Below are 22,962 nucleotides of genomic sequence, written 5' to 3'. Positions count from 1 at the left end.
CTCAATCTAGAACATATATAGTTAAATTGCAAGAACTGGGTACAAATGAGAAGCACTATTAAAATCACAACCATTACAAGTAACCAAACCTTAAATCAAAATCAAGTACCAAAAGCCGGGCTTTCACCAGTAGATGTCAGGCTTTATACATTTTTACTTTATACACAACTTTACAGTCAGACAAATATCCAATGACTCCTAAATCCTTGGTAAGGCCTGGAGCCGCCATGTATAAATAACTATTTTCAAGTGACTATATTCTTTTGTTTACTCTCAGAATACATTAATTTACTCTAATGAAGGACTATATTTATTGAATAATAATAATAATTTAATAAAATAGTAATATATTTTTCTTTCCTGTCACTCACAATGATGCCAGTATATGGCAGAAGTGTTTTTATCATAATATATTTTATGTTATTCTGTGTGGTGTGAATGTTGAATGAGTGAATGAGAAAGTTGTTGTTGACGTTTCAGTGTGTTAAAATGAAGCTCTCATGCATGGGCTGATGTTTTCATGTGTGTGTGTGTGTGTGTGTGTGTGTGTGTGTGTGTGTGTGTGTGTGTGTGTGTTTATGATACCAAATATTAGTAAAACTGATTTTGCACATTGCATGATGTCACATTTGTCTTTTACATATTATTTTTGAAATAAATATTAATGCAGATTAGGTCTCTTGGTGTCATTAATATTTGTCTTTTTCTGTAGAAAAAAATACATACACATACACATACACACACACATATATATATGTGTGTGTGTGTGTGTGTGTATGTATGTATTTTATTTATTATTTTTAAATGTTGCTTTTCTCCATCTTTGTTTTGTGTCTCTGTGTTTCAGTTGGAAAAGACTGATGGTTCGTCCATCAATGACTGAGTTCAAAAATTCACAGGTCTGATTCACACTGTCATGGTGTTATAAACTTATAATGACAAAATCAACACAATATAACTGATGGAGACACACTGAACTCTGATTAACACAATCCCTGATCTCTGCTGCCCCCTGCTGGCCCAAAAGTTGAATGACACCACTCTGCCTTAAAGGACCTGTCCTGTTTGTTTTTTATGTGTTTTGTGTGTTAATTAACTGTCATTGTTAAGTATTAGCGGAATTCAGATTTATTTAGATTAAATCAAGTTTATTTCAGGTGTTTAAATCAGTGATTTTCAGAGTTTGTGCATAAAAAAGATTTCAGTCGTTTAGATTTCACTTTTCAACCTGCGTCCAGTCACGTGCTGGAGCATTTCACGAGTTCATTGTAGTTTTTTAGTATGACGATGAATGTGTGAATCCATTCTTCACATGTGTATCAGACTCTGTCCTCCTGCGGTGCAGCAGTCATAGTTTGCATCTCCTCCTCTGCAGCCTGCTCCTCCTCAGGATCAGCTGCTGCCTGGTTTGTGATGCAGCTGAACACATGGCTGACTGTCTGTCTGAAAGGTTCGTAGAGGTAGAAGAAGAGTAGCGGGTCAAAGCAGAGGTGCAGTACGGTCAGCAGCAGCGTCGACTCCTTCCCCAGAAACAGCTGCCTCTTGGTCTGACAGTCTGTGATCACTTTGTTTTGGGCCAACGTGTACGGCATCCGGACGATGTGGTAGGGCACGAAGCAGAGTATGTAGGCCAGAGCCACGGCCGCTACACTACCCGTCGCCCGCCGGGCGTTGACCCAAAGCTTAGGGTCGCTGCGGCTGCCCAGCAGCCTCCTGAGAGCCAGACCGCTGGAGATCACCACGGCGGCCGATGCGTTCAGGAACAAAGCGGTACAGAGGAAGATGCTGAGGGTGTGCCACTGCAGGCTGATGTCTTTCTTTAGGGAGGAACAGCTGAGAAACTGTTGCACCTGTAGAGTCAAACACACAAACACCTGTCAGGGAAGCAGAGCCCGACCCCGAAGTCACAGAAAGAAAGAAAGAAAGAAAGAAAGAAAGAAAGAAAGAAAGATAGATAGATAGATAGATAGATAGATAGATAGATAGATAGATAGATAGATAGATAGATAGATAGATAGATAGATAGATAGATAGATAGATAGATAGATAGATAGATAGATAGATAGATAGATAGATAGATAGATAGATAGATAGATAGATAGATAGATAGATAGCAGCTGTACCTGTACTTGCTGGATGGGCAGAGCCATGTTGGGCACCATGAGCATCAGCAGCAGCAGCCAGACGACCAGCGACAGCAGCCGGGCGAAGCCGACTTCCTGCAGCCGCAGAGAGCGCAGAGTCTGGCAGTCCTGCAGGAGAAGAGAGCCATCAGACACCATCAACACCAAAGCTTCACAGTCTGTACAGCAACACAACATCCTCTGTCCTTAGAGCCGCAGTTTAAATAAGTAAAACACACATTTAACAGGGTAAAAAGAACAGAATATAAGATATATAAGACAGCACTATTAGAGAAATACAGCAAACAGGATGACAAAATTATAAATATAAAGATAAAAATACATATATGATCAACTATTATGCACGACAACACCAAGACAATCACACAAAAAGAAAAGCTTTACTATAACTGCTAATAAACTGAGGAAGGAAGCTGTGTATGTTGTATGTGGTCGCCTGCAGCTTGTTCTGCTGCACCAGAAACATTTCTGCGGTGTAGAGCGGAGCCTCTCACACGCAGGCCTCGTGCTAGAAACACCTGCAGCAACTGATCCAATCTTTCAAGGTACAGTTGAGTGATTTCGAGAAAATCTGCCGCAAACGATATTCATGAGCTCAGAGCAGAAATGAACTCAAGTAAAATATAATATAGCTGCATCAATCATCGTCATGGTAGCCAGTTTCCTGATGCTTACATTACATCTGTTAACCATATGTATATCTGTATTAATCATTGCAAGAGGAACACTGTGACCACCGAAGGACAGCAGGGGGGTTGTGAGGGTATTTCCCAGTAAATCTGATAAGTGAAAAGAAGCGAACTGCCAACTTCCAATGACCTGGCTGGGGTTTGGTGTGGGAGTTTGGGGGATTACATGGTATTGTAAGGTCATTTTAGTGAGTAAGTGTTGACAATACGATGTAATGAGAAGAAACAGGTGCTTTGTGTGAAAGATAGACCATAACGTGCAAAAGCCTTACAATAAAATAATGAAATGAAATGTTATAAAAGCAGGAAATGTTTGTGTTCTGGCTGATGATGTCTGATATGTGTATAAATATGAGATGTATGATGGATTTCTGGCTTTTTTTCTTTCTTTTTTTTGGCAATAAACCCATTCAATTCTACAAGTTGATGCAGTAGTCAGATTTTTAACCCTCTGAGATACACAGATGCAATGGCAATAAAGGCAATCGTTAATTAACTCATTTATTAGGTCTGTCAGCGTTAACGCATTAATCGCGATTAGATTAATGCAATCCATAACGCGTTCATTTTTTAAAATCTCATTTTAATGTTGCAAGCCTTTTTGTCCCTTCTACTCCCCCGTAGACGGCTCCTCTAGCTGTAGCGCTATGCTTTGAAGTGGCCTCCTGCAGTAAACCTACCGCGCTGATGGAAAGTAAGAGAGCTACTGGACTTTTGAACGGCTTGTTTAACTTTAAAACACTTCCAGACGCTTCAGTTGACAAGTCAAAAGTAAAATGCAACTTGTGTCAAACGGAGTTTAACTACCACCGGAGTACGTGGAGTTTGAGTTAGCACCTCCACGCTAAACACCCAGGTGCAGCCAAGCCAGCCTCAGCTCCACCAAAGGACCATTTTGGAGTGTGGGAGTCGCAGCAGAGCCGTGATTGATTCCCAGTTAAGACACTCTGGTAAGAAATGCTTTACATTATGGGCTTAAAACTGCCTTCAAATGGAAAATAACAGGATTTTAAACATGCAATTCAAAATGTGATTAATCGCGTTCTTCAATTAACAGACTGAACCTATAACTGTGTGACGGCTCTGTCATTGGCGTGGTTGGGTCTAGCTGTGTTGTTGTGTGGCAGTTGTCGTTGTTTGTGAGTCTAGAGGCTAGTATGAAGCACTCGTAGATGTACAAATATCTTTTGGTCAAAACTATGTATGTATTTATGAGTCATTACAAGACTAGATGTGGGCAGCGAGGTTTTATTTTGTATTTTTTGCTTTGTGCTAGATCAGTTTTAGCTCCAGTTTAACGCTCCTTTTTTTTTGCTTTGAGGACAATCAAACGGCCATTAGTCATATTGAAAAACCTCTGACTTCCTGTTAATAGGTGACTTAACCTGCAACGTCTGGTTTCATGTTGTTTCCTTTCACGTATGCAAGCTCGATGGTGGGCTCCATTTAGAAAGCTGTTTTTTAGCATCTAACGTCATGTCAAAGCTCCTCTGATGGATTTATAGTTTCTAACAGTTTCAGCTCCTCTAAATACGCCTGATAAATGACACTGATGAATGTGTTAGGAGGTTTCTGGTTCTCCTTTTCACTTTTTAGGAACATTTGTGTGGCCTCAAACATGAACATGGAGCTTTAAATTGACATTTTAGGGACATTTATAGCTCCTCACGAACAGGTATAGCATCTAATGAAGCTCTGTGACAAACAGCGTCCAGCAGATGAAGAGAGTAAGAGGATATTCATATCAATAACATCGCCATAATCAAGAATCATGCTGTTTCCAAGCATTAAATGAAAAAACTGGATTAGAGGAAACAATTATTACAATATCTTTAAAAGGTTATCAATGCCCAGGTATTTGTAAGAGGCCACAAGAACTGCTGACACCTTCTTTTTTTTAAATTGTAAAACACACATAGCCTTGTTTTTTGTCAGCATTCAGAAAACATAAATTCTTCATTGGTATCTAACCGCCATAAAGAGCGTGACTTGCATAACGCTGATATAGACGATAGAGCAGAATATGAAACGGGAGACGTTTTTCTCTCGTCAGACGATATATATCATTATATCGCACAGATACTGTACACACATTTGTATTTTACTAACATTCCTAAATAATGGGTTTCTTTTTAGTCTCTTTAGTCTTGGTTAAGTTGACGACAACACTAATAATACCCCTTTTCCACTGAGCTGGAGCTAGTGAGAGCTAATGCTAGAGCCACTGCTCAGTTGGTGCAGCAACATGGCGCAAGGCATCTAGCCTGCCGGAAACGAAGAAGAAGAAGAAGAAAAAGAAGAAGAAGAAGAAGAAGAAGACGACAGCTATGGCACAAAAATAGTACTTTCAATCAACAAATCTTTAACCCTCTATAAATGCCACACTAGTCAGCTAATGAACGTTAACCCTGCTAGTCTGCTAATAAACGTTAAACCTGCTAGCCGGCGAATAAACGTTAGCCCCGCTAGCCTGCTAATAAACGTTAAACCCGCTAGCCGACTAATAAACATTAGCACCGCCCCCAGTCTGCTGACATAATCGGTTCTTGCTTTAGACCAGCAAAGAGTTGGTGGTTGCTCTGGCTCCGTTCTGAGGCTCGGGGCTGGATCTTTGGCGGTGGAAAAGTAAAGAACCGGTGCTTAGTCAGGCTCTGGCTCCGAATCAGCACCAGCTCCAGCTCGGTGGAAAAGGGGTATCAGAGATGTGGACTCGAATGCCATCTACAGATGTTCAAATACCAACAGTGCTCACATAGCAATAAACAACAGTATGGTCTGCATAAAGATATAGAAATGTTTTTTATATTTTGACTCTCATTACTGACATATATGGAGAAAGACTGGGGCCTAAAACCTGACCATGTGGTTCCCCTTTGGTGGTGTCAAGAAGCAAAGACCCTACCTGCAGATAGCGGTCTGTGATGATGAAGGCGAGGAAGGCGATGGAGGCATAGAGGCTGATGTAGATGGTGACGGCGCTGGCCTGGCAGTGGAACACCATGAGGCTCCACGGCGCCGCCCCGAGGTCCTTCAGGATCTTAAAAGGTAGAGCGAGGAGCAGCAGGAGGTCGGCCACCAGCAGGTTGACCAGGTAGACGCTGCTGCTCTGCTGCTGCAGGAACACACAAAGGTCTCAGAGTCACTAAACGCAGCACGGCAGCTCAGAATAACAGTTTAATCTCAACATCTCTCCTCTCTCCTCGCATCACTCCTCTAATCTGATCGTGTCACCAGTTTCACTTCATCTCACCTCATGTTTCATCGCCTGACATTATATTTTCACTCTTCAATTAGAAATACATCAGTCAATGCATGTTCAATCACTCTATTTTACACTATTTGAATACTCCATACTCATTCATTCATTCATTCATGCAATGGTTCTTTTATCATCTGTAAACCTTATTATTTCTTTATTGTTTATCCTATCGTTAACAATATATTAGATAACTCATTCTTACTTGTTATTGTAAAATAATTATATAAAATAACATCAGAGGGACCAAACCACTACTTTTACTGTAATACTGCATACTACATCACTCATAATACTGCAGATCTATAGTTTGTAGATGGGTGTAACCAACATGTGACGCAGCACACAGCTGTCAGGCTGCATTCACTGCAGGATCACATGATCAAACAGAAAGTGAAGCTCAGACAGTCGTTGCCTCTGAGAGCTGAAATGGCGCAGAAAGATCAGCTGGACCGAGAAACCTTCTCCTGTCCAATCTGTCTGGATCTACTGAAGGATCCAGTGACTATTCCCTGTGGACACAGCTACTGTATGAGCTGTATTAAAGGATTCTGGGATGGAGAGGATCAGATGAAGATCTACAGCTGCCCTCGGTGCAGAGAGGCCTTCACACCGAGGCCTGTCCTGAAGAAAAACACCATGTTAGCAGCTTTAGTGGAGCAGCTGAAGAAGACTGGACTCCAAGCTGCTCCTGCTGATCACTGCTATGCTGGACCTGAAGATGTGGCCTGTGATTTCTGCACTGGGAGGAAGCTGAAAGCCTTCAAGTCCTGTCTGCAGTGTCTGGCCTCTTACTGTGAGAATCACCTCCAGTCTCACTATGAATCACCTACATTTAAAAAACACAAGCTGGTGGAGCCCTCCAAGAAGTTCCAGGAGAACATCTGCTCTTGTCATGATGAGGTGATGAAGATATTCTGCCGTACTGATAAGAAGAGTATCTGTTATCTGTGCACTATGGATGATCATAAAGGCCATGACACAGTCCCAGCTGCAGCAGAAAGGACTGAGAGGCAGAGAGAGCTCGAGGTGAGTCGACTAAACATCCAGCAGAGAATCCAGGACAGAGAGAAAGATGTGAAGCTGCTTCAACAGGAGGTGGAGGCCGTCAGTCGCTCTGCTGATAAAGCAGTGGAGGACAGTGAGAAGATCTTCACTCAGATGATCCGTCTCCTCCAGAAAAGAAGCTCTGATGTGAAGCAGCAGATCAGATCCCAGCAGGAAACTGAAGTGAGTGGAGTCAAAGAGCTTCAGGAGAAGCTGCAGCAGGAGATCACTGAGCTGAAGAGGAAAGACGCTGAACTGAAGCAGCTCTCACACACAGAGGATCACAACCAGTTTCTACACAACTACCCCTCAGTGTCACAACTCAGTGAACCTACAGACTCATCCAGCATCAATATCCGTCCTCTGAGATACTTTGAGGATGTGACAGCAGCTGTGTCAGAGCTCAGAGATAAACTACAGGACATCCTGAGGGACAACTGGACAAACATCTCACTGGCAGTGACAGAACCCAAGATCGAAGCTGGGTTCTTAAAATATTCACATGACATCACTTTGGATCCAAACACAGCACACAGATATCTGTTATTATCTGATGGGAACAGAAAAGTAGAACATACGAGTCAACATCAGTCTTATTCTAGTCACACAGACAGATTCACTGATCATTATCAGGTCCTGAATAGAGAGAGTCTGGCTGGATGTTGTTACTGGGAGGTGGAGTGGAGAGGAGTAGTTCGTGTAGCAGTCGCATACAAGAATATCAGCAGAGCAGGAAATGAATCTCTATTTGGACGTAATGACAAATCTTGGTCTTTAGATTGTTACTCTGACAGTTATGAATTTTGGTTCAACAACATTAATACTCTCGTCTCAGGTCCTGGTTCCTCCAGAGTCGGAGTGTACCTGGATCACAGAGCAGGTATTCTGTCCTTCTACAGCGTCTCTGAAACCATTACTCTCCTCCACAGAGTCCAGACCACATTCACTCAGCCTCTCTATGCTGGACTTTGGGTTGTTGGTGGATCCACAGCTGAGTTGTGTAAAGTGAAATAGACAGAAGTCATTTCAGACTTCATGTGTCAGATGTTGTAATTCTTCATGTGTTTGTCTCCATGTTTCTGAGCTGCTCAGAGATCAGCTGACATGCTAATAGTGATATTCAACACTTTGTTTACTTTATGTATGTGTCGTTTATATGTTCAGTTTCTTTAAATACTGCATACTACATCACTATAATACTGCAGTACTTTTACTGTAATACTGCATACTACATCACTATAGTACTGCAGTACTTTTACTGTAATACTGCATACTACATCACTATAATACTGCAGTACTTTTACTGTAATACTGCATACTACATCACTCATAATACTGCACTACTTTTACTGTAATACTGCATACTACATCACTCATAATACTTATGTACTTTTACTGTAATACTGCATACTACATCACTCATAATACTGCAGTACTTTTACTGTAATACTGCATACTACATCACTCATAATACTGCATTACTTTTACTGTAATACTGCATACTACATCACTCATAATACTGCAGTACTTTTGCTGTAATACTGCATACTACATCACTCATAATACTGCAGTACTTTTACTGTAATACTGCATACTACATCACTCATAATACTTATGTACTTTTACTGTAATACTGCATACGACATCACTCATAATACTGCACTACTTTTACTGTAATACTGCATACTACATCACTATAATACTTATGTACTTTTACTATAATACTGCATACTACATCACAATAATACTTATGTACTTTTCCTGTAATACTGCATACTACATCACTATAATACTGCAGTACTGTAATACTGCATACGACATCACTCATAATACTGCACTACTTTTACTGTAATACTGCATACTACATCACTATAATACTTATGTACTTTTACTATAATACTGCATACTACATCACAATAATACTTATGTACTTTTCCTGTAATACTGCATACTACATCACTATAATACTGCAGTACTGTAATACTGCATACGACATCACTCATAATACTGCACTACTTTTACTGTAATACTGCATACTACATCACTATAATACTTATGTACTTTTACTGTAATACTGCATACTACATCACTCATAATACTGCAGTACTTTTACTGTAATACTGCATACTACATCAATATAATACTGATGTTTCATGCAAGACTTTTACTTGTAATGGAGTATTTGTATATTACTGTATTGGTACTTTTACTGCAGTAAAGGATCTGAGTACTTCTTTCACTACTGCTTAGATGTAATAAAACCACAAAGCTCATGTCTGCTTATATTTGCTTTTTATCTACACAACTACTGTAACAAACATTTTAGACAAGCATACAAAGTGTTATCTGATAAAATCTCCCTTAAAGATAAAGACCCTCTCACCTCTCGTCTCAGTGTCTCATTTCACATCATTTCATTTCCCCTCAACTGTTATCTCTCCTCCTCTCACAACCTTCTCTTCTCTTCATTCCTATAATTACAGATCTCTAGAAATGTCTCATCTGTTTATTCATCTTTTCTACTCACCCTGTGTTGTGTCACAGTGGCGTGCACACAGGGCAGGGCACCTTAGCACGCGTTCTGGCCCTCAAGAGGGCACCTTAGCACGCATTCTGGCACCTAAGAGGGCACCTTAGCACGCGTTCTGGCTCCCAAGAAGGCACCTTAGCACGCGTTCAGGCTCCCAAGAGGGTACCTTCGCACGCGTTCTGGCTCCCAAGAGGGCACCTTAGCACGTGTTCTGGCTCCCAAGAGGGCACCTTAGCACGTGTTCTGGCTCCCAAGAGGGCACCTTAGCACGTGTTCTGGCTCCCAAGAGGGCACCTTAGCACGCGTTCTGGCACCCAAGAGGGCACCTTAGCACACGTTTTGGCTCCCAAGAGGGCACCTTAGCACGTGTTCTGGATCTCAATAGGGCACCTTAGCACGCGTTCTGGCACCCAAGAGAGCACCTTAGCACGTGTTCTGGCACCCAAGAGGGCACCTTAGCACGCGTTCTGGCTCCCAAGAGGGCACCTTAGCACGCGGTCTGGCTCCCAGGAGAGCACCTTAGCACGTGTTCTGGCACCCAAGAGGGCACCTTAGCACGCGTTCTGCCTCCCAAGAGAGCACCTTAGCACGTGTTCTGGCTCCCAAGAGGGCACCTTAGCACTTGTTCTGGCTCCCAAGAGGGCACCTTAGCACTTGTTCTGGCTCCCAAGAAGGCACCTTAGCACGCGGTCTGGCTCCCAAGAGGGCACCTTAGCACACGTTCTGGCTCCCAAGAGGGCACCTTAGCACGCGTTCTGGCTCCCAAGAGGGCACCTTAGCACGCGTTCTGGCTCTCAAGAGGGCACCTTAGCACGCGTTCTGGCACCCAAGAGAGCACCTTAGCACGTGTTCTGGCACCCAAGAGGGCACCTTAGCACATGTTCTGGCACCCAAGAGGGCACCTTAGCACGCGTTTTGGCTCCCAAGAGGGCACCTTAGCACGTGTTCTGGCACACAAGAGGGCACCTTAGCACGCGTTCTGGCTCCCAAGAGGGCACCTTAGCACTCGTTCTGGCTCCCAAGAGGGCACCTTAGCACGCGTTCTGGCTCTCAAGAGGGCACCTTAGCACGCGTTCTGGCACCCAAGAGAGCACCTTAGCACGTGTTCTGGCACCCAAGAGGGCACCTTAGCACATGTTCTGGCACCCAAGAGGGCACCTTAGCACGCGTTTTGGCTCCCAAGAGGGCACCTTAGCACGTGTTCTGGCACACAAGAGGGCACCTTAGCACGCGTTCTGGCTCCCAAGAGGGCACCTTAGCACGCGTTTTGGTTCCCAAGAGGGCACCTTAGCACGCGTTTTGGTTCCCAAGAGGGCACCTTAGCACACGTTCTGGCTCTCAAGAGGGCACCTAAGCACGCGTTCTGGCTACCAAGAGGGCACCTTAGCACGCGTTCTGGCTCTCAAGAGGGCACCTTAGCACGTGTTCTGGCTCCCAAGAGGGCACCTTAGCACGCGTTCTGGCTCTCAAGAGGACACCTTAGCACGCGTTCTGGCACCCAAGAGAGCACCTTAGCACTCGTTCTGGCACCCAAGAGGGCACCTTAGCACGCGTTCTGGCACCCAAGAGGGCACCTTAGCACTCGTTCTGGCACCCAAGAGGGCACCTTAGCACTCGTTCTGGCACCCAAGAGAGCACCTTAGCACGCGTTCTGGCTCCCCAGAGGGCACCTTAACACGCGTTCTGGCTCCCAAGAGGGCACCTTAGCACGCGTTCTGGCACCCAAGAGAGCACCTTAGCACTCGTTCTGGCTCCCAAGAGGGCACCTTAGCACGCGTTCTGGCACCCAAGAGAGCACCGTAGCACGCGTTCTGGCTCCCAAGAGGGCACCTTAGCACGCGTTCTGGCTCCCAAGAGGGAACCTTAGCACGCGTTCTGGCTCCCAAGAGGGCACCTTAGCACGCGTTCTGCCTCTCAGGAGGGCATCTTAGCACTCGTTCTGGCACCCAAGAGGGCACCTTAGCACTCGTTCTGGCTCCCAAGAGGACACCTTAGCACGCGTTCTGGCACCCAAGAGGGCACCTTAGCACGCGTTCTGCCTCCCAGGAGGGCACCTTAGCACGCGTTCTGGCTCCCAAGAGGGCACCTTAGCACGCGTTCTGGCTCTCAAAAGGGCACCTTAGCACGCGTTCTGGCTCCCAAGAGGGCACCTTAGCACTCGTTCTGGCTCTCAAGAGGGCACCTTAGCACACGTTCTGGCTCTCAAGAGGGCACCTTAGCACACGTTCTGGCACCCAAGAGGGCACCTTAGCACACGTTCTGGCTCTCAAAAGGGCACCTTAGCACACGTTCTGGCACCCAAGAGGGCACCTTAGCACGCGTTCTGGCTCTCAAGAGGGCACCTTAGCACACGTTCTGGCACCCAAGAGGGCACCTTAGCACACGTTCTGGCTCTCAAGAGGGCACCTTAGCACACGTTCTAGCTCTCAAGAGGGCACCTTAACACACGTTCTGGCTCTCAAGAGGGCACCTTAGCACGCGTTCTGGCACCCAGGAGGGCACCTTAGCACGCATTCTGGCTCCCAAGAGGGCACCTTAGCACGCGTTCTGGCACCCAGGAGGGCACCTTAGCACGCGTTCTGGCACCCAGGAGGGCACCTTAGCACGCATTCTGGCTCCCAAGAGGGCACCTTAGCACGCGTTCTGGCACCCAAGAGGGCACCTTAGCACGCATTCTGGCTCCCAAGAGGGCACCTTAGCACGCGTTCTGGCACCCAGGAGGGCACCTTAGCACGCATTCTGGCTCCCAAGAGGGCACCTTAGCACGCGTTCTGGCACCCAGGAGGGCACCTTAGCACGCATTCTGGCTCCCAAGAGGGCACCTTAGCACGCGTTCTGGCTCCCAAGAGGGCACCTTAGCACGCGTTCTGGCTTTACCTTGGCTCTGGGGCTGCGTATGAACGCCCACACAGACAGCAGGTTTCCAGGCAGACTGATGATGAAGATGAGGATGTAGAGGACGGTGAAGGGTGTCATCTGGTCGTTGACGATGCACTGCGGCCCCTCCTCAGCACCTGCGGCGCGGGAGGAGTTGGAGGAAGGAGGAAGAGGAAGCACCATCGTCTGCAGCAGGAAAAAAATAAAAGTCAAGATGTGAACAAGTTTTTTTTTAAATGTCAAATGAAGGATGATGAAGTTTGGATGGAGCGCTTACTTACTGTGGAGAGTGGAAGGGAAGCGTGAGCCGTCAGCAGGTGCTACGAGTGTGGTTTCGATGTGTGTGTGTGTGTGTGTGTGTGTGTGTGTGTGTGTGTTGTGTGTGTCAGGGTTCACAGTCTGCTGGGAAACATCAAGAGCAAAAGACATGAGGGAAGGAAACAGAACTTTAAATGCTTCTTTTTCTTTTCATTGAAATCAAAGTGACAGATGTGATGGTTGTTGTTGTTCGGCAGCTGTCAATCAAACCTGATCAAACCTTCACAGTTAAAGCTGAACATATGAACGTTAACCTCCTTTAACCCTTTATTTGGCAAATAATTATATTTGGTAACTTCTGTAAATATCCCAAAATATCCTTCCTTCCTTCCTTCTTTCCTTTCCTTCCTCCCTGCCTTCTTTCTTCCCTTCCTCTTTTCCTTTCTCCCTCCCTCGTTCCTTATTTCCTCTGTCCTTCCTTCCTTTCCTTTCTTCCATCTGTCCTTCCTCCCTCCCTCCTTCTCTCCTCCCTTCCTTCTTTCCTTCCTCCGTCCTTCCTTCCTTCCTTTCCTTCCTTCCTTCCATCTGTCCTTCCTCCCTCCCTCCTTCTCTCCTCCCTTCCTTCTTTCCTTCCTCCGTCCTTCCTTCCTTCCTTCCATCTGTTCTTCCTCCCTCCATCCTTCTCTCCTCCCTTCCTTCTTTCCTTCCTCCATCCCCCTTTCTTCTTCCTTCCTTCCTTCTTTCTTCCCTTCCTCCCTCCCTCCTTCTCTCTTTCTTTGCTCCCCCCTACCTTCCTTCCTTCCTTTCCTTCCTCCGTCCTTCCTTCCCTCCCATCCTTTCAATGAGTGTCCTATAAAGGGTTAAGAAACAATAACTTCAGCTTTGATTCTTGCTTCTTTATTCATTAATATTGAATCATATAAGGAAATACAGTTTGTGCTCAGAGGAACACAGATAGATTAACCCTTGTGTCGTCCTCCCGGGTCAAATTGACCCCGTCTTATTCTTTCCTTCCTTCCTTCCTTCCGTCTGTTCTTCCTCCATCCCCCTTTCTTTCCTCCTTCTTTCCTTCCCTCCTTTCCTACCTTCTTCCTTCTTTCCTTTCCTCCCTTCCTTCTTTCCTCCTTCCCTTCTTCTCTTTCTTTCCTCTGTCCTTCTTTCCTACCTTCTTTCCTTTCCTCCCTTCTTCCTTCCCTTCCTTCTTCCTTCTTTCCTTCCTTCTTTCCTCCTTCCCTCCTTCTCTCTTTATTCCCTCTGTCCTTCTTTCCTACCTTCCTTCCTTCCTTCTTTCCTTTCCTCCCTTCTTCCTTCCCTTCTTCCTTCCCTCCTTCCTTCTTTCCTTCTTCCTTCTTTCCTTTCCTTCCTTCTTTCCTCCTTCCCTCCTTCTCTCTTTATTTCCTCTGTCCTTCTTTCCTACCTTCTTTCTTTTCCTCCCTTCTTCCTTCCCTCCTTCCTTCCTCCCTCCTTTCCTTCCTTCTTCCTTCCTCCCTCCTTTCCTTCCTTCTTCCTTCTTTCCTTTCCTTCCTTCTTTCCTCCTTCCCTCCTTCTCTCTTTATTTCCTCTGTCCTTCTTTCCTACCTTCCTTCCTTCCTTCTTTCCTTTCCTCCCTTCTTTCTTCCCTCCTTCTCTCTTTATTTCCTCTGTCCTTCTTTCCTACCTTCCTTCTTTCCTTCTTTCCTTTCCTCCTTCCTTCTTCCCTCCTTCTTTCCTTCTTCCTTCTTTCTTCTTTCCTTTCTTCCTCCCTCCTTTCCTTCCTTCTTCCTTCCTCCCTTCCTCCCTCCCTCCTTTCCTTTCCTTTCCTTTCCTTTCCTTTCCTTTCCTCTCCTCCCTTCCTCCTTCCTTTCCATCCCTCTTCCTTCCTCCCTCCCTCCTTTCCTTCCTTCCTTCCTTCCTTGACTGGAGGACAACAGGAGGGTTAAAACAGGAGGAAACATGAAGGCAGAGTCGTCCTGCTGAGTGACTGAATGAGATCTAGACTTTAATATTAACTTTAAAAACAACAACCAACACTCAGAGTCGCCATCAGAGGCCCAAATCTCTTCTTTTTTTCCCCCTTTCTTTCATGTGACTCACTCTCATCTGTTTTTTCCTGAGCGATGGAAAAAAACTACAACCTCTGATTTCTTCACATGGTCTGTGTATTATTTCATGCATCATTTGAACGCGTGTCTTAGATCAGATATCAGATTACGAGACTGATTAAAGAGCGGTTTCATGTCCTCTCGTCATGTTTCGATCGGCAGCAGATAACATCTCCGTCACAGCGGAGCAGGAACCGAGTGACAGACAGGAGCTGCTCAACAGGAAGTGAAGCAAACTCTGTGGTTGAATATGAACCTGCAGCAGGAAACAGGAAGTAAAAAGACTTTCTCTGATCCCCCTTCTACTTCTGCTCACTGCGGTAAACACTCATAATACTGCAGTACTTTTACTGTAATACTGCATACTACATCACTCATAATACTGCAGTACTTTTACTGTAATACTGCATACTACATCACTATAATACTGCAGTACTTTTACTGTAATACTGCATACTACATCACTCATAATACTGCAGTACTTTTACTGTAATACTGCATACTACATCACTATAATACTGCAGTACTTTTACTGTAATACTGCATACTACATCACTATAATACTACAGTACTTTTACTGTAATACTGCATACTACATCACTCATAATACTGCAGTACTTTTACTGTAATACTGCATACTACATCACTATAATACTGCAGTACTTTTACTGTAATACTGCATACTACATCACTATAATACTGCAGTACTTTTACTGTAATACTGCATACTACATCACTATAATACTGCAGTACTTTTACTGTAATACTGCATACTACATCACTCATAATACTGCAGTACTTTTACTGTAATACTGCATACTACATCACTCATAATACTGCAGTACTTTTACTGTAATACTGCATACTACATCACTATAATACTGCAGTACTTTTACTGTAATACTGCATACTACATCACTATAATACTGCAGTACTTTTACTGTAATACTGCATACTACATCACTCATAATACTGCAGTACTTTTACTGTAATACTGCATACTACATCACTATAATACTGCAGTACTTTTACTGTAATACTGCATACTACATCACTCATAATACTGCAGTACTTTTACTGTAATACTGCATACTACATCACTATAGTACTGCAGTACTTTTACTGTAATACTGCATACTACATCACTCATAATACTGCAGTACTTTTACTGTAATACTGCATACTACATCACTATAATACTGCAGTACTTTTACTGTAATACTGCATACTACATCACTATAATACTGCAGTACTTTTACTGTAATACTGCATACTACATCACTATAATACTGCAGTACTTTTACTGTAATACTGCATACTACATCACTATAATACTGCAGTACTTTTACTGTAATACTGCATACTACATCACTATAATACTGCAGTACTTTTACTGTAATACTGCATACTACATCACTATAATACTGCAGTACTTTTACTGTAATACTGCATACTACATCACTATAATACTGCAGTACTTTTACTGTAATACTGCATACTACATCACTATAATACTGCAGTACTTTTACTGTAATACTGCATACTACATCACTCATAATACTGCAGTACTTTTACTGTAATACTGCATACTACATCACTATAATACTGCAGTACTTTTACTGTAATACTGCATACTACATCACTATAATACTGCAGTACTTTTACTATAATACTGCATACTACATCACTATAATACTGCAGTACTTTTACTATAATACTGCATACTACATCACTCATAATACTGCAGTACTTTTACTGTAATACTGCATACTACATCACTATAATACTGCAATACTTTTACTGTAATACTGCATACTACATCACTATAATACTGCAGTACTTTTACTATAATACTGCATACTACATCACTATAATACTGCAGTACTTTTACTGTAATACTGCATACTACATCACTATAATACTGCAGTACTTTTACTGTAATACTGCATACTACATCACTATAATACTGCAATACTTTTACTGTAATACTGCATACTACATCACTATAATACTGCAGTACTTTTACTGTAATACTGCATACTACATCACTATAATACTGCAATACTTTTACTGTAATACTGCATACTACATCACTATAATACTGCAGTACTTTTACTATAATACTGCATACTACATCACTATAATACTGCAGTACTTTTACTGTAATACTGCATACTACATCACTCATAATACTGCAGTACTTTTACTGTAATACTGCATACTACATCACTATAATACTGCAGTACTTTTACTGTAATACTGCATACTACATCACTATAATACTGCAGTACTTTTACTGTAATACTGCATACTACATCACTATAATACTGCAGTACTTTTACTGTAATACTGCATACTACATCACTATAATACTGCAGTACTTTTACTGTAATACTGCAGTACTACATCACTATAATACTGCAGTACTTTTACTGTAATACTGCATACTACATCACTATAATACTGCAGTACTTTTACTGTAATACTGCATACTACATCACTATAATACTGCAGTACTTTTACTGTAATACTGCATACTACATCACTATAATACTGCAGTACTTTTACTGTAATACTGCATACTACATCACTATAATACTGCAGTACTTTTACTGTAATACTGCATACTACATCACTATAATACTGCAGTACTTTTACTGTAATACTGCAGTACTACATCACTATAATACTGCAGTACTTTTACTGTAATACTGCATACTACATCACTATAATACTGCAGTACTTTTACTGTAATACTGCATACTACATCACTATAATACTGCAGTACTTTTACTGTAATACTGCATACTACATCACTATAATACTGCAGTACTTTTACTGTAATACTGCATACTACATCACTATAATACTGCAGTACTTTTACTGTAATACTGCATACTACATCACTATAAATCTTTCATTGCAGCTCTAACCTGAATCATCCTCTCTAAATAGGTTTGGTGTCAGTGAATCAGCTGATGAGACCAAAACCAACCATGTGTCAGTCAGTCCGTCTCTTCTCTGCTCAGCTGCAACTAACTATTACTTTCATTATTAATCAAATCAAATCCATCCTCATTCCTTCATTCCTTCCTTCCTTCCTTCTGTCCTTCTTCCATTCCCTCCTTCTGTCCTTCCTTCCTTCCCTCCTTCCTTCTGTCCTTCTTTCCTTCCCTCCTTCCTTCCTTCTTTTCTTTCCTTCCTTCCCCTTCTTTCCTTTACTTCCTTCCTTCCTTCCTTCCTTCCTTCTTTCCATTCCTTCCTTCTTTCCATTCCTTCCTTCCTTCCTTCCTTCCCTCCTTCCTTCCTTCTTTCCATTCCTTTCTTCCTTCCTTCATTCCTTCCTTCTGTCCTTCCTTCTGTCCTTCTTCCCTTCCCTGCGTCCTTCCTTCCTTCTTTCCATTCCTTCCTTCCTTCCTTCCTTCCTTCTGTCCTTCTGCCCTTCCCTCCTTCCTTCCTTCTTTCCATTCCTTCCTTCCTTACCTCCTTCCTTCTTTTCTTTCCTTCCTCCGTCCCTCCCTTCCTTCCTTCCAAAGTCCTGTAAAAATGATTATCTGTCATAACTGCAACAGTGATTGTAAACTGGTGTGACTCAGTGTCCAGTGGAGGTGGGGAATATTTTGAGTATGTTTATGTGTGTGTGTGTGTGTGTGTGTGTGTGTGTGTGTGTGTGTGTGTAACCGTCTGTCATTTCAGTTTTCCAGAGAAACAAACAATAAAACCCCTCGATGAATGAATTATTCTACTGAGTCACAGAAATTAGAGAAACAGTAACTAGACAGGGAAGTGACATCAAACAACCTCGGTTTCTATGGAAACAGTCAAAGAAAGTGTTTGAGGCATCACAACTACAAAAGATTTACGGTTACTCATTTTCTCACTTGTGTGTGTTTTTTATGATCTGTGAGTGAAACATGTCGTAACATCTGATGATTGGGGAGAATAACAGAGCTGTAAACTCACACTGAGACTTTTTATTTGTTCCTATCAGAGAAACAGCTGAGCAGCACGCAGACAGCTTTCCATTAGACACTGTGCATATCCCTTTATATCTTCTTTACTTCTTTCCTTCATCTGTCCTTCCTTCCTTCCTCCCTCCTTTCCTTCCTTCTTCCTCCCTCCCTTCTTCCTTTCCTTACTTCTTCCTCCCTTCCTTCCCTTCCTCCATCCTTTCCTTCCTTCTTCCGTCCTTTCCTTCCTTCCTCCTTTCCTTCCTTCCTTCCTCCCTCCTTTCCTTCCTTCTTCCTCCCTCCCTTCCTTCCCTTCCTCCATCCTTTCCTTCCTTCTTCCCTCCTTTCCTTCCTACCTTCCTTCCTTCCTCCCTCCTTCCTTTCCTTCCGGGTCCTTCCTCTGTCCTTCCTTCCTTCCTCCCTCCTTCCTTTCCTTACTTCTTCCTCCCTTCCTTCCCTTCCTCCTTCCTTTCCTTTCTTCTTCCTCCCTTGCTTCCCTTCCTTCCTCCTTTCCTTCCTTCTTCCCTCCTTTCCTTCCTTCCTTCCTTCCTTCCTCCCTCCCTCCTTCCTTTCCTTTCTTCTTCCTCCCTTGCTTCCCTTCCTTCCTCCTTTCCTTCCTTCTTCCCTCCTTTCCTTCCTACCTTCCTCCCTCCTTCCTTTCCTTCCTTCCTTCCTCTGTCCTTCCTTTCCTTACTTCTTCCTCCCTTCCTTCCCTTCCTTCCTCCTTTCCTTCCTTCTTCCCTTCATTCCTTCCTTACTTGAGGTGCAAATGACATAACTAGTAAGGTCTGTTTAAGGGTTAACGCTACTTATCTTTGATTAAATGTGGTTCAATTCATCAGATTCAAACTACTTTTAGCTCTTTCTTTGGTTGAAAGCAGAATATTTAGTCTAAAATTAAATAAAGCTCAACAGAAACTCACACTCAGTCTTTCTTTTATGTGATTTTATTTGTTCCTATAAGAGAAACAGCTGAGCAGCACGCAGACAGCTTTCCATTAGACACTGTGGATATTCCTTTATATCTTCTTTACTGAGACACATTAACATATTTTTATACTATAAGCTAAGTCTATAAGCTCTTAAAGTTGTAGATAAGTCCATTAACGCTACTTATCTTTGATTAAATGTGGTTAAATTCGTCAGATTCAAACAACTTTTCGGTCTTTCTTTGGTTGAAAGCAGAATATTTTGTCTAAAATTAAATAAAACTCACATTCAGTCTTTTTCTATGTGATTTTAGCAAATCAGCTGAGCAGCACACAGACAGCTTTCCATTAGCACTGTGGATATTCCTTTATATCTTCTTTACTGAGACACATTAACAACTTTTTGTACTATAAGCTAAGTCTAAGGTCCATTAATGCTACTTATCTTTGATTAAATGTGGTTCAATTCGTCAGATTCAAACAACTTTTAGGTCTTTCTTTGGTTGAAAGCAGAATATTTTTGTCTAAAATTAAATAAAACTCAACAGAAAATGTGAAAATCCTTCTCTGTAGAGTTTCTATTATTCCTGTAACTATGAACAAAAAGGAGGAAGCTGCTTCATGTTCGGCTTTTAACAGCAGTCTGATCGTCAGTCTGTAAATGTTTAACTTGAATCAGCTCTTACCTGCTGTGCCGTCCTCTCACAGGTCCTCAGACCATGTGTTGGAGCCCTGCGGTCCGGCCCCGAGGCTCCTGCTTCTGCTCAGGTTCTGGAGGTTCTCCTCATGTGTTCTGGTGGTTCTCCTCATGTGTTCTGGAGGTTCTCCTCATGTGTTCTGGAGGTTCTCCTCATGTGTTCTGGGCTGAAGCTGCAGACGGGTGGAGGATGTTTTCCTGTCTGCTGTCAAGTCTGGTTTCAGCTCAGCGTCTGTGCAGCGTCAAGCAGAGAGAACCACAAACCACGCCTCCTTCCCCCCTGTAACACACACACACACACACACACACACACACACACACACACACACACACACACACACACACACACACACACACACACAACCACAAACACACATCTGGGCTTTCCAGCAACTGTAAAGGTTAGTTTCAGAATAAGTGTGGTGATTATTATGAAATCGTGAAGGGGCAATACACAGACTGACATTCATTACCTGGAGACTTTCCATTATCCTAACCTAACCATAACCTTACTATTACCTATGGTTAGGTAATATCCACCTTCCCTCATGGTGCATATGACGCTAGGTACTGCGATACAGCCTTTAATTTTAATATTCTCATATCACATATCACTAACCCTCCCTCCTTCCTTCCTTTACTTCCTTCTTTCCTTCCTTCCTTCTCCCTTCCTTCCTTCCTCCCATCCTCCTTCCTTCCTTCCTTCATTCCTCCCATCCTCCCTTCCTTCCTTCTCCCTTCCTTCCTTCCTCCCATCCTCCCTTCTTCCCTCCCCTCCTTCCTTCCTTCCTTCCATCCTCCCTCCTTTCCTTTCTTCTTCCTTCTTTCCTTCCTTCCTCCCATCCTCCCATCCTCCCTCTTTCCTTCCTTCTCCCTTCCTTCCTTGACTCGAGGGCACCAGGAGGGTGAAGTTGTTGCTGTGCTGTTATTCTGCTTTATTTTGGTAAACCGTCTGCGGGGGAGTTTCGTGCTAAGCAGTGACATTACTACTACTTCCTCTACATCCTCTTCTTTATCAGATATCAACCAGACACATCAGGCTGATTAATGAGGTCAGCACCAACAATCCTTCATCCCTCCTTTCCTTCCTTACTTCCTTCCTCCCATCCTTCCTTCCTCCTTTCCTTCCTTCTGTTCCTCCCTTTCTTCATTGACTCGAGGGCACCAGGAGGGTGAAGTTGTTGCTCTGCTGTTATTCTGTGTTATTTTGGTAAACCGTCTGCGGGGGAGTTTCGTGGTAAGCAGTGACATTACTACACTTCCTCTTCTTTATCAGATATTAAATGAGTCACATCAGGCTGATTAATGAGGTCAGCACCAACAGTATGACTCAATGGTTTCCTGACTCATTCATGTCATCATCATGTACGGCTGCTTTCTTATAAATGTGTTGTTACATTACAGACATCTATCTCTAATATACTCTTAATATTATTTAAAGTTCTCACCTGTAGTAACATAATGTGATGTAGATATACTCCACCTGGATATCTGTGAGAAGACAGCAGGTGTAAATGAAGCAGGTTTATGTGATATGAGAAGGAGAAGGAAGGAAGGAAGTAAGGAAGGAAGGAGGGTTAGTGATATGTGATATGAGAATATTAAAATTAAAGGCTGTAAATAGCTGCAGGTGCAAATCCAGCTGTAGCGCCAACGCAGTACCTAGCGTCATATGCACCATGAGGTCTATCTAAACACCACCTCATTTTCATTAGGTCGGAAAATAATGGAGGAGGGAAGGAAGGAAGGAAAGGAGGGAGGAAGGGAGGAGGGAAGGAAGGAAAGGAGGGAGGAATAAAGGAAGGAAAGGAGGGAGGAAAGAAGGGAGGGAGGGAGGGAGGAAGGAAGGAGGGAGGGAGGAAGAAGGAAGGAAAGCAGGGATAAAGGATGGGAGGAGGAAGTAAGGAAAGGAGGGATGAAGGAAGGGAGGACGAAGGAAGGAAAGGAGGGAGGGGGAAGGGAAGAAGGAGGGAGGGAGGAATGAAAGAAAGAAGGAAGGAGGGAGAGAGAAAGGAAAAGAGGAAGGAAGGAAAGGAAGGATGGAAGGAAGGTAGGAGGGAGGGAGGAAAGAAGGAAGGGGGAGGGAGAAAGGAAGGAAGAAGGGAGGAAAGGAGGGAGGAAGGTAGGAGGGAGGGAGGAAAAAAAGAAGGAAGGAGGGAGGGAGAGAGAAAGGAAAAGAGGGAAGGAAAGAGGGATGGAGGAAGGAAGGAACGAAGGAAGGAAAGAAGGAAGGGGGAGGGAGGGAGGAAGGAAGGAAAGGAGGGATGAAGTAAGGGAGGAGGAAGTAAGGAAAGGAGGGATGAAGGAACCGAGGAGGAAGTAAGGAAAGGAGGGAGGAAGTAAGGAAAGGAGGGAGGAAGGAAGGAAGAAGGAGGGAAAGGAGGGATGAAGGAAGGAAGGGGGATGGAGGAAGGAAGGAGGGAAGGAAAGAGGGATGGAGGAAGGAAGGACAACAGGAAGGTTAAACCATGAATGTGTGTTGGTAAAGAGGTCGCTGGTACTTC

General features: G+C 43.5%; 1 protein-coding gene across 2 annotated transcripts; it reads right to left on the bottom strand.

Moving 5' to 3' along the window:
* Positions 1 to 1,216: 1,216 nt before the first annotated feature.
* Positions 1,217 to 20,657, bottom strand: gpr171 (G protein-coupled receptor 171). Of its 2 annotated transcripts, XM_053321540.1 has the most exons (5): positions 20,448 to 20,657; positions 12,544 to 12,729; positions 5,736 to 5,945; positions 2,124 to 2,252; positions 1,217 to 1,850 (listed from the first exon to the last, which is right to left on the bottom strand). In XM_053321540.1, the coding sequence occupies exons 2-5, from the start codon at positions 12,724 to 12,726 to the stop codon at positions 1,320 to 1,322; spliced, it is 1,053 nt and encodes a 350-aa protein (XP_053177515.1). In that variant the 5' UTR covers positions 12,727 to 12,729; positions 20,448 to 20,657; the 3' UTR covers positions 1,217 to 1,319. The 2 variants fall into 2 exon arrangements, with proteins under 2 accessions (XP_053177515.1, XP_053177514.1); XM_053321539.1 differs by lacking the exon at positions 20,448 to 20,657 and having other exon boundaries at positions 12,544 to 12,814.
* Positions 20,658 to 22,962: the final 2,305 nt, after the last annotated feature.

The sequence above is a fragment of the Scomber japonicus genome, chromosome 6 (genome assembly GCF_027409825.1).
Source record: "Scomber japonicus isolate fScoJap1 chromosome 6, fScoJap1.pri, whole genome shotgun sequence".
Taxonomy (NCBI): Eukaryota; Metazoa; Chordata; class Actinopteri; order Scombriformes; family Scombridae; genus Scomber; species Scomber japonicus.
Note: the sequence above shows the minus strand (reverse complement) of the source record. Positions and strands in the feature narration are given on the sequence as shown.

Coding starts and splice junctions, on each gene's coding strand:
- gpr171 (XM_053321540.1), bottom strand. CDS start 12,726: ATGGTGCTTCCTCTTCCTCCTTCCTCCAACTCCTCCCGCGCCGCAGGT. Junction 5,946..12,543: donor TACGCAGCCCCAGAGCCAAG/GTAAAGCCAGAA, acceptor GTGTTCCTGCAG/CAGCAGAGCAGCAGCGTCTA. Junction 2,253..5,735: donor TCACAGACCGCTATCTGCAG/GTAGGGTCTTTG, acceptor CTTCTCCTGCAG/GACTGCCAGACTCTGCGCTC.